Source organism: Dendrobium catenatum, unplaced genomic scaffold (assembly GCF_001605985.2).
Source record: "Dendrobium catenatum unplaced genomic scaffold, ASM160598v2 fragScaff_scaffold_1352, whole genome shotgun sequence".
Lineage (NCBI taxonomy): Eukaryota > Viridiplantae > Streptophyta > Magnoliopsida > Asparagales > Orchidaceae > Dendrobium > Dendrobium catenatum.
The window spans coordinates 25,748-38,671 of NW_021319814.1; the positions used below are offsets into that span (position 1 = coordinate 25,748).

At 32.5% G+C, this 12,924-nt stretch overlaps 1 protein-coding gene across 1 annotated transcript; it reads left to right on the forward strand.

Moving 5' to 3' along the window:
- Positions 1 to 9,141: 9,141 nt before the first annotated feature.
- LOC110095104 (WAT1-related protein At1g09380-like) lies at positions 9,142 to 12,267 on the forward strand. The gene is made up of 6 exons (XM_020820502.2): positions 9,142 to 9,323; positions 10,281 to 10,346; positions 10,689 to 10,805; positions 10,998 to 11,427; positions 11,752 to 11,903; positions 12,051 to 12,267. The coding sequence occupies exons 1-6, from the start codon at positions 9,142 to 9,144 to the stop codon at positions 12,265 to 12,267; spliced, it is 1,164 nt and encodes a 387-aa protein (XP_020676161.2).
- The last annotated feature ends 657 nt before the right edge of the window (positions 12,268 to 12,924 follow it).

Below are 12,924 nucleotides of genomic sequence, written 5' to 3' on the forward strand. Positions count from 1 at the left end.
GTTTTTCTTTTCCCTCTTGATTCAATTCCCGATTCTAAAAAAAGTTAATTTTTTTTTTCATTCAATGTGATAACAAATTAGATTTAATAATGGATTTTTATTTATTTATTCTGAAACTTGCCACTTGAAGGTCATGCCAGAAAGATTAGTTGCTAAGTGTCTAACATATTAGACTTAAAAAGTTTCATCAAGCAATAAATATTTAACAATGAAAAGTTGCTTTGCCAATCTTTCTATCTTTCTTTTATTACGATCACAGTTAAATGCTATTGTTTTATCCAGTTAGTTATTATTTATTTTATAGCGTTTATTTTACAGTAGTTTATGCTACTGTTTTCACACAGAATATCTCTTTAGCTGAAGCTCTTACAGGCTACACAGTTCATCTCAAAACTTCAACTAAAGGTAATTTTTTCCTTGATTCACTTCTGGTTTTGTTCTCTTTCGTCCTATTTAAAATCTAATTTTGGTTGTTATTTGTGAATTTCAAAACTGGGAGCTTTAATATGATTGCAAACTTTGTTTTTTTTTTCTATATTTTTATTTAGTTTGCATCTCACAGTTAGCAATAAAGTGTTATCGCCAAAGAATTTTCAGTGGGTTTGACAACTTCAGTGCAAATGTTTGTGTTGATGGAAGCATTGTTAACTAAGGGCTTTGGAACACTTCAAGTATTTTGACTGATTGTGTCTAAATTCAACATTTGAATGCTTCGACAATTCTTATGCTTTTTATGTTTTTTCATTATTGTTCTTAGGCCAAGCAGATTATAGCAGATTGAGGCCACTTAGTTATAGAGTAGCAGATATTTTTGTTCTGGCCTTTGGTCAGTAGGGCAAGCTATGAGAATGTTCTTAAGAAGGTATTTCACTTTATAGAATTCCTTTTATCATTGCATTTTGGTTTATAAATTTTATCTTAGTATTGCGAATAGCTGTAAATTGTTTATTCTCGACTACTGTTTTAACTGCCTAAAGCTAAGGATTTTGTTTTCTCAATGGTACTATATTGATCTCTATTATTTATCACAAATCTCAGAATATTAATATTAGCATTGATATATGGTACGAAAATGTTCTCAGCAAGCGATGAGTATTTGTGCTCACCTAATAATTTCTCCTCATCAATACGCATTTTCTAGTTCGAAAACTACATGCATAACACCTTCTGAGCATCCTAAGAATATGATTATCCATATTTGATGAGCTTTCTTTGTAAAATTGCTAGCATTTAGACAATTTAAACCTTCAAGCATTACTTCTTGATGCCTAATCTTGACGAATTTTGCCTTGTTACTCTGTTGCAGTTTTAAGAAACAGAGTTATGGTCGAAAGAGCAAGAGAATGACTGAGATTCTTGACAATTATTATGCACAGCAAAGGATCCAATGCCATCTTATATAAATAGTCTAGGATGAGTTTAATGGCCAATTAATGCTGGCTGATTTTACTTTTTACTCTTTGGAGCAACTTTGTGTAAATAGGCAAAGTGATGCATGCTTCATGTAGCTTAAATTGTACATATTCATATTGAATTCAATTAGGTACAGTTGTATAGTAATTATTGTAGAAATAGAAGCCATTTTGATATCATTTCAACTGCTTCAATCTCAAACTGAACCTTTTTTTAACGAGTTGAATTGACAAAACTGAAATTATAAATGTTAAACTGAAATTAAACCATTATGACAGAAATGGATCAAAACATTTTGGTTTGGTTTCATCTTAGTTTTCATTTCAAAATTGATTGTAATCAACACAAAGTTGTATACTTTAATTTGTCAAAGTTCCTATAACATTATTGTTTTGATATGTTGTTTAAATGTATATTTAATTGGATATGTATATTTAATTGGACATTCATATTTTGTGTTTTTTTATAAAAAAAAATTCTGGATATTTGTTGTGGCGGTTATAACCGCCACAAATGTCCAGATTTGCGGCAGTTAAAACCGCCACAATACTTAAAATCTGTTTATTTGAAAAGCATTAGTGGCGGTTATAAATGCTGCAAATTTGGAAAATTGTGGCGGTTATAACCGCTGCTAAATCTAGCACTTCATCAGATCTATCTCGCCGGTCCTTAAACCGCTGCAGAATATCATTGCAGCGCATTGCTATTACAGCGGAGGTGCAGCGGTTTCGAAACCGCTGCAACGAAAATTGTGGCGGTTATAACCGCCGAAATAGGCCAAATATTGTGCTGCGATAGGCCTATTTTTTGGCAGTGATATGGTGCATAGAGTCTTGGAATCTTAAGGAGATCCAATCACTTTAGTTGAGATAAATCTTGGCTAGAAATTCCAACGTGCTCAACAGAGATGAGAAGTCTGTGCTATGATTCACAACATCTATATAAGAGATCTTTTTTTTGCATTAATGATTTATAATTATCATATGTTCAAGAGTAACTTAGACATAATATTTTTTTATTAAGTTTTAGCTGAAGACTTTAAATTGCACACCCTTATAACGCTACTTATAAGATAAATATAAATTCATTTAGACTATACTAGAGGAATTTTTGGGTAATTTATATCATGATAATGATAATGTACTACTTGATTACACATATATTTGCATAAATCTCGAGTTACAAACAAAATAACCTCAACTTTTGTGTGTCAACCTATTTGTAAACTCATCTTAGAAATTGTAAGATTTCTGAATGATGGAGAAAAGGCTCGATTGGATCTTCCAAAATAAAATACAACTATATAACTGGAGATAAAATTTTTAATGAAAGATTATCAAAGAATTACAAGTGGTGGTAGAAATAACTCTTTAGAATCTAATGTTATACGAAATCTCCTTGAATCATCTTGTGTAAGAATTGATGGGTATATTTTAGCTTTAGAATTTTGTATAAAGAATGGTCACTCATTGAGGATATCAAATTACTCATAGCATTGTCAATGGAAGGTAATTTATTACCTTTAATTTAGGTGCACTAGAACATGATAGAGGCATACACACCACCTATCCATAATAATATTTTACTAAAGCGTACTAAAGGAGAATTAAGTAATGTCTATAAAAGTAATATACAACTTTTCTTATGAGAAAAATTGTGAGAAAAAACCCTAGAATAAGATGGATATATATATAGTCTATAAAAGATAATATATACTTATTAAGTGAAAGTGCTCTAATATCACTTGATAGTTCGAGGAGGTTGTTAGATCTCAATGAACTAGCCCTAAGTCACACTAATATGGAAGTAATATTATCATTTGATATGGAAGCTAGTATGCTTATCAAAAGTTACAAAGATGATGATAATAAACTAATCAATACATCATAATATCAATCATATATTTTTAACTCAGCAGTTATAATAGAAAATAAAATGCGAAAAAATAATTTGCAAAAAATCAAATCAGAAAGAACACACTAGATTTTATAGTGGTTCGGCCAAATCATGACCTATGACTGCTCCCCAGAGTCACCCACTTCTGGTATTGCACTATCACTATAGTGTCTCTCCTTTAGCCTCCACAGCTAGGGGGTAGAGGACCGTACTCTTTTTTCAAGCAAAGAACTTTGACTCCTTTTCACCATCCTGGTGAGGTAGAGAACCTGGACTCCTTTTCACCCTCATGGTGAGGTAGAGAACCTTGAATAACTTTCACCTTCCACAGTGCAGTCGAGTAGTCGGGTCCTCGGACACCAAAGAGATCTTTTTCCCAAAACTTCACTCACGACAAATCTTGAATCCGATATTACTAAGATGCAAGCTTGCCATTGCGATCGTGTGAAACCCCTTCCACACTCTCTTGAACCCCATAAGGATCTTCTCCCTCTCAAACTCCATCATTTCCTCTCTCCCTTTCAAGGCACTCTCTTTAAGTTTTCTCTAGATGAATGAAGACTCAATGAATGCCAAAGATACTAATAATGTCTTTGGAGAAAGCTTAAATTGAGGGCTTCAACAATGTGTGGTCCTGAAATGTTAGTACATAAGGCAATCGTATAGAAAAGGAAATGTTTGCTATCATCAAAATCATGAACCATAGATCCGCAACAATCTCCCCCTTTTTGATGATGGCAAACAATTTGAATTTTCAAAAAGACTATTTTCTCCTAATCTCCCCCTCACTTGAATAATACAAAAAAATAGGGAGATCAATATATTTTTGTTATTTTACAATTTTTGAAAAGAAAACAAATGATAGAAGTACGTTCTCTCCCCCTTTGACATTATCCAAAAGAGAGAAGGCACAGTAATTTAGTGAATCCTTGTGTGGATTTGAATGGAGTGGCCCCAGTTGCTTTGGTGGGTGCACAGCTACCGGAAATGGAGTTGTGATTGTTGTGGACATTGATGTTCCTATTGATTCCGATGCCGATGAATCCTCGATGAAGGTTTGTAAGGGTGTTGTGGCTGGGGTCTCACCTTATATTTCGATCCCTCGAGCTTGTACTAGTGTTGGGGGTCATTTTGGTTTTGCATTAAATTTTGGTCTCGTATTATTAGAGGTGGGTGTTGTGTCTGCACTATGTCTCTTTTCTGGTAAATCCTCATGTGGTTGGGGATTGCGCGGATGAGTCTGTTCCTGCCCCTATTTTTTTGGGTGGGTTTTGCCCGGCTACACCTTAGGGTGTGGTAAGTGAGGGTTCTGCTACTCTAGCTATTTATATCTCCTTTATTTTGATCTCTAAGTGTATTTCTCCCTCTGTTTCATCTCTTGTTAGGCATGCTGGTATTGTTCCTAACTCCTTTGTTGATGTGCCAGTTAATGTTATTGACACTCAAGCTTTGGTGTATCATGTGGGAGATAATTCTGGGGTGGATGTGAGGGTTCATTTCGATTGGCTTCACTGTTCATCCGAATACGATTCCGATTCTGATTCCTCTTTAGAATCTTTTCGGGGTGATGATCCTGGGAATGATTCTACCTTGCAGCGTGACAAACCGGTTGTTTATGTCACTTCTCGTGGGAGGGCTTGTGGGAGGGGCAGGTGGGGTAGGTAACTTTCCCCCCTTGTTGGTTGCCTTCTTGTTTCACTTGTTTGTCGCCTTCTCCGTTCGTCTTATGGGGTTGATCTTTTGGGCTGGGGCTGCAGGCCCTTTGGTTATTTTTCTGCTAGTTTTTTTAATGGAAGTTACACTGGGCTGGCTCATTGGTATCTGATTAATATTACTATTGGCTGTTGGTTTTTGCTGGGCAATGATGTGGTTGGGGCTCGTTTCTTAGTCAGCTTGGTTCGTGACAACCTTTGGTGGTGGTTTCTTGCTCGGATGGTTTGGCTACTTTATGTTTCTTTTCACCAAATTGGATGGTCTGAGCTTGGCTTTGGGGAAGCTGGAAGCCTCGTCCATTTACTGAGCCCTTAGGATTGATTCTCCATTCTACTTTCTTTTGCTTTCCTGTCTTTTTGCTCCTTTGCTTTGTGTAATATTTTTGGATTTTAATAAATATTTTTAGTTTAAAATAAATATTCTGCCAAATCTTGAGCCATGAATCTTCAAAAAATAGTGCATGATTTACCTGAAATATTAGTTAACACACAAATAGGTAAACTCTATACATACTATGAAAAATAAAGATAATCAATAATATTTGTTATCATAATCATAAACTCGGAAGCCTGAGTTGCAACATTAAAGAGATAAATGATTCCTCTAGTAAGCATCCTTTGAGAAGCCCACACCAAACACCAACTAGCGTGCTTAGCCTTCTTGGTTTAGTTTTTGCTTGAACAAACCTACTCTAGAATTTTTTAGGGTCCCTAAGACTTTTTTTCATATATTTTAAACTCAATTTGGGACTTTAGAGTCAAGTAAAGCCTCCATGATATGTTTAAATAAGACTTGAGGAGTTCGAACCAAATTTATTTAATAATTTTTGATCCAATCGATGCATCAACTTAAAACAAAAAAAAAAAGATGAATTATAATTAAGAAAAATATTCCTTTCTTCATGACCCTGAGCGTCTATGTTGCATTCATACCTCATAACTTTTCTCAAATTATAATTTTGTTTCGTGAAGCTTTTAAAAGATTTAGCATATATTCGTATAGGACAAGCTTGGGCCTAAGAAATAGAAAGGCAAATAATACATATTTTAGAAAATCCACTTAGCTTGAGTCATGAGGTAAATTTAAAAGTTTTAGCATTAATTTAAAATCATCCAAACTCTAATTTCCACAAACTTTAAGTCAAACTAAATATCTCGATGAGGTGAATCCATGGACATTATAAATGATTTGATCTATGTCCAAATAAACATAGATCAAGAACTTTAGCATTTATGAAAACTTTTGAATTCTAATTGAAGGACAAATGATATCTTAATGTTACGTACGTGTACTCGAATCGAGCAACTAGACTAAATGAATCCAATGAGTCCAAGACATTTTAATACTAATTTCAATAAAATACATAGATGATAGATAAATAATCTATGATCGGTGGACCAATATCGATCATTCGATAGATTATTCGAAATTCTGATCAAATTTATCAAAACTTCTCTCACAAAAAAAGTTATATATAGAGACTCATTTTTCATTGGAGGAGTATGATGATCTCAACCTTCCTACTGAAGCTCAAGGGCTTGCTAGATTAGATCGATTGAATTATCCTTATATTCGTATGCACTAGCCTTGGTTTACTTTATTGCTCTTTTATTTCCATGTTATGCTTTTCTCCTGTTATGTTTTATTCTTGTCATGTTTGCTGTGATTGGTTTTTTGGTAAGATTTTATAATGTATAGTCTCTGTTGGATTCCAGTTCTGGAGTATTTTTTGTGTTATGGGATCTCTCGTGTATTGGGATCCAGAGCAATGTGGGTATCATTCATGAGGCTGTGAAGTGGAGTATTATTCCATGCTACTCTGGTGTCAATTATTTTTGGGTTCTTACTAAATTTCTCTATTTTGTTGTGGTTGTGTATTTGCATAACTGGACTTTTCTGGCTCTTTTTTACTATTCCTTCTCCGATTTTTCTTGTACTGCTGTTTATCTGGTTGGTGCTGTGAGCCTTAATATGAAGAACTGGTCTTGTATGAGTTGGATGAGCAGTTGTTTTCAGAGTTCCCCTTTAATTTTACTGAGTTTGAATTCTGGGGTTGATTCTTCTAAATTTTCGGTTCTGGCATTTCTGAGATTCCCTTACTCAGAGGTGATTCTGTGGGTCTTTTTTCCTGCATTACTAGGGGTGATATGGACTTGGTTTGTAATGCTAATCAACCTCTCATGTTATATGTCTTGAATATGATGTTTTATATTCTGGATCATTTACATCGGGTTTGGATTTGTCTTTTGATTAATGCTACGGGTCTATTTTATTTGTTGGGGAATTTTCCCTGCATCAGTACTAGGGTTATTTTACTATGGGCTTGGAATGCTATTAACACTAATCATTCTATCATGATCATTGCTTTGCATGGTGTTACATTTTTGGGTTCTTCTGCATCGCATATGCACTTGTCTTTCCTTTTTACATGTGGGTTATTCTCGGTTGCCGCCTCAACGCTGGTGTGATGAATTTTTACTTAATCTCTTTGAGGTTTTTGACTTTGGCATCAGGGAAGTTTTTCTGCTTCTTTATCATTTCTTTTCTTATATCATTCCTTTTCTTATATCATCTATAAGTCTTTGCTTCTTTTATCCAAGTATAATGGTTATAACATAGATTCTTTTTGGAGGTTTGTTTTGGTGCAGATCTTTCGTCTTGGTATGAGTGGCTACATTTATTGCAGAGGGAGCTGCACCATCTTTTTTTGGAGCTTTAGGAAGGTGAATTTCAAGTTTTGCAGGAAGACCGCTATGATTCGTGGTATCTTCTTCTTCCTTTTTTGGGTTGTGTTCTCTTGCAGACCTAGAATGTTCTTAGTTTTTCTTTGTAACCTCTAGTACAAGGAACCACCGGCTCACATATTTTATTTTGATTTTTGATGTAGCTCTTATAAGCATTAGAGAGCTGGAGGTTCCTTTTAAGGACCTTGTAACCCTTTTTTGGAAATTAACACGTAGGCCCTTCTGTGGGTTTTAATTAAAAAAATAAATAACATTCATTGGAGGAGAAATCATTTGACTTTTGTTAGTCAACTATTATTACTTGATTATTAACATATAATAATATTGTTGGATTTTAACAATCTACTTGGTTACATTCAATTGAATTGTACCCAATTGTGTATAATTTCTTTTTTTTTTCAATTGTAAGGAATAGATGATTATTATGTCTTTCATTATTTAGTAGATTATTACTACTACTTAAAAAATGCGGTTTTTTTCCTTCTTTGGATTTTCATATAAAATATTCTAATATCTTATAAAATTTATCAACATATTCTGGATAATGGCGGAGCTAAAATTTTTTTCTAATGAGTCTACAAATTAGGTTTTCCAATTTTTCTCTCAACTATTCATATGAGCTTAAGACCAACATTAGTAGTTTAAAATTTTTATTTTAAAATTTTAATTAAATGAAAAAATATATGATAATAAATGTAAATAATTTATAATGGCTATTTTTTTCTATTCTAAAAAGTTAAATGATTTCTTAATTATCAATACAATTCAATAATTCATTATTAATATAAATGATTAATATAATATTCATCCACTAATGTCCCATTCTTTCTTTAAAGTAATCATAGAAAAAAAAAGCTATTATACTTACAATGCATTTTTCTTAAAAGATAGATTCTAAAATTTATAATTTATCATGATAAAATTTTCAATATAATATTATACAAAAACTTTAGGCACATTTTTAATACATAATCCTAATCTTCAAATAAATAGAAAAACTTTTAGGCACAATATATATCCGAAATATAGAAGGCAATAGAAGCAAACCCTAACACATAATACCATTTTCATTTCATTTCCATTTATTCATTTAATGAAAGAAAAACCTTATAATGAAGCAAACACACAAGAAATTAATGAGAATTAAATTTTGTTTCTAATACCATAAATATCTCTGCTCAACTATGTAAGCCATACTCGCTTACGTCCTCAAGCCACCTAATGCCTTTCATTCAGTTATATATAGCCTGCTCTCGCTCTTTATCTCTTTCATTCAAACAAGAAAAACATTACAGTCGTAAAAGAAGAAGAAGAACAAGAAGAAGAAGAAGAAGAAGAAGAAGAAGAAGAAGAGGAGGAGGAGGAGGAGATAAAGATGGCCCAAGCGAAGGAGTATATGCCTGCTATTGCTATGGTGGCCGTGCAGGCGGGCTTTGCCGGTCTCAACATCCTTCCGAAGGTCGCTCTCGACTCCGGCATGAGCCCATACGTAATGATCGCCTACCGTCAGATCATCGCCACTGTCGCCCTCGCTCCCTTCGCTTTTTTCCTCGAATGGTACCTCATATTAAATTATCAAGTAAAACCATGCATATAAAAATTATTTTTAAATTTTGTTTATATATATAAATATTATTTTAATTACTCGATAAATTAATTTAACTTCTCCAATTATTCTTCACATTTTTCGTTCTTCATCACTCCTTCATTCCTTCCAACTGCCATTAATTTCTTGCTTATTTTTCGCAGGACTTTTTATTTTGAATTTGGACTACTTTCTCTCGCTTGTATATATAATCTTTTATAATTTTTTTTCACGCACAAAAGAAATATTATTTATTAAGATTTCTAATATTTAGACTTATTAAAGAAAATGTTTTGGGCTATGTGATCTAATATTTCTTCGGGTAATCAGACCTCTCGTAAGCCTTTTTGTTTCTTCCTTTGAATTGCAAGCTCATTAATGGCAAACGGCGTACAACTTTTTTTTTTCCTTCTTTACTTCTGATGTTATGTTCGTGAAAAGTCAGTTTAGAATGTACAATAATTGATGTCATATAAATAAATAATTTTTCCTCAGAATATTTAATTTATATTTTTCTGTTTTACCAAATTTTTGATAATTTAAAATTAGATAAAATTTAAATATTATTATGTATATATTTTTAATTTAGCTCTCTTTAATTTATTAATTAGAGATCATAAATCTAATTTATATTTAGTATAATTTTATTCGCTTGAATTTTTATTTTTATTTTTCTTTAATCAAGAAAGCATGCTTCTCGTTGATTGGGGTAGACCTACGACGAATTGTTGCGTCTGGTTCAAGAATCCGACACCTGCTCCTTTCATCTCATGCCACGTGTCTTTGACCGTCTTGCTGGCAACTTAAAAGCACTTGGAAAACTAACACATTAGCTGTAACAATTATTAATTTGAAGTCTATTCTTTCCATAAAACTATCTTTGAATTAATTACTCATAATTATCGTTAATTACCATAATCTGCTTGCAGGAAAACTCGAAGTGTTCTGATTACTCGCAAAATCCTACTTCAAATATTGGCCTGCTCCATTTTCGGGTACGTAAGTGACTTCCAATTCGCCGGAAACGCACTTCCGGCACTGAAAAGCCCCTACGTTTCGTTCTGATTAGTAATTTTTGCTCTTTTTGAAATAAAAATTGTTAGAAAGCTTTTTCTAAAGCAGTAATTTAAACTGCTTATATTTACCACTGTAATATTATAACCATTTTTATAAAAGTTATTTCCAAATAACCTTCCTAAACCTTTACCTCTGAGTAAAAATTGAGTAAGAATGAGTTTCAATAAGCAACTTTGGTGATAAAAAATACTATAATTAAGTTTATTTTCCGCTTCTCACAAATAAAAATAATATGATTGATGATATAAAATTGTATGCAGGGCGACAATTAATCAGTTATTGTACTTTATCGGTCTCAAGTACACGACCCCAACGATCGCAAGCGCCCTGAGCAACATCCTACCAGCCATAACATTTATTATCGCCGTTCCTTTCAGGTACGCACCCTCGAATATTTAATTACTTTACAATAAATAAATATCTTCAGAAATATAAATAAATAATAAGTTAGTTTTAGCATTTATTTAATTATGTAAATAAATAAATCTAGTACAAATGAGTATATATTTGAGTTTATTTTTTTTATAATGTATACTTATTTGCTTAAAAATTTCCATAAATCCATATAGGATTGAGACAGTAAATATGAAAAGTATCCCAGGACAAGCAAAGGTAGCTGGAACAGTCTTTTGTGTTAGCGGATCAATGCTCATGACCTTCTACAAAGGAGCTCTCATTCATATCCCACATTCTGGCTTACATTGGCGATATGCTGAGAAGGTTGTGGAGAAAAGCACTGAAGCCTCCGCATTAGCTGGCGGATCGTCCAACAAGGAAATATTTGGCGCAATGCTAGTGGTGGGAAGCTGTGTAGCGTGGGCAATTTGGTTCATTTTGCAAGCAAATATGAGCATGTCCTTTTCCGCGCCTTATATGACCTCCACAATAATGTGTGCTATGGCTAGTGTCGAATGCTTTCTTATTGGAGGCATTATTGAGAGAGACATTCATAGTTGGGCTTTGGGCTTCAACATTCGCTTAGCTTCAGTTTTATATATTGTAAGTACTTTTTTATGCACATAAAATTTTAAATATTTTAATTTTGACTGAAATTTTTATTTAAAATTTTTGCTGATTTCATTTTTTTTAATATTGATTATCTGTGATATAAAATGAAAATAAAATTAGTTTTTATTTCTATTTTTTACATTGATTTTTTTCTTCTAAAAACATTCAAGCGATTATTCTTTTGGTTAATAAAATATATTTTAGATGAATATCAATTAAAGAGTGAAATGATATAATAGTAATTACATAAGAAATATGTGATGTAAATGTGAAAATCTATGATGAAATATTAATATTTGATTATTTTGAGAGCAGGGATTGATTTGCTCTGGATTTGCTGTGTTGTTGATGACATGGGTCATAGAGAAGCGCGGCCCGTTATTTGTTTCCATGTTCAGTCCGCTCCAGCTTATTATTGTGGCCATATTAGGCTGGGCTATTTTGGATGAGAAACTTTACGTAGGCAGGTAATTATTATAAATAAGTAAGAATTAGTACAGCAGCAAAATATGTTTTTATTTTTGTTCTACGAGGGCTGATATATTGCATGTAGAACCTTATAAAACAGTTATTTTATTTTTAAACCTTTTGATTTTTTTTTTTAATGATTTCAGTGCTTTAGGTTCAGTAATTATAATTATTGGGCTCTATTTGGTTATTTGGGGAAAAGCTAGAGAATTCAAGATGGAAGTTTCAGATGAAGGAGCAGCCATGGAATCAGAGCTAAATAGAGGAGAAGGCAATCAAGACATTGAAGAGGAGCTCCCTATCTATCCTTTTACTGCCAATGCCAATTGTGCAAAGAAGGATTTTCAAATTCAAGAAGTTTGAGGGGCTATCTGCAAATTAAAACTAAATAATGAATACTCGGCTGTTGTGATCTTGTGGATCTGCTATGAATTTACTTCTACATGTATGGAACAAGATATAGTTGATTTCGTGGGTTCCATTTAGTTATGTTTTCTTCCTAGAATTATAAGAAATAAAATTTAAATATTATATGTTGCTTCGGCTGATTATTAATCAGAAGGTTTTAGACTCAAAATTTGTGTATGTAATGTATATATGAATTTATCCTAATTGCTTAAAAAAAAAAAGATATTATTTATCATTGAGAATTATGTACTTATAGTATTATATATGGATTGGAATGTATTAAAATATTTTGGATAATACTTTATAAATTCGATTAAGTGATGTTTTTATTATCTGGATTTTAGTGTGTACTTAATTTTAGGATTATCAATTTTGCTCATACGTAATTTTCATAGAAGTTTCTCATATACAGTTTAGAATGCTTAATCTCAAATGTTCACTTGTACTTCATCTTCACTTTTCAATAGAATTCATGCAAAGATCTAGAACTTATTAATTCTTAACACCGAACATTGCTTAAACTAAATTCATTAGAAGAATTTTAACATATGCAATGTAATGATTATAATACACATGTCTCAATACCTATTTATAACTTTAATTAATTAATCT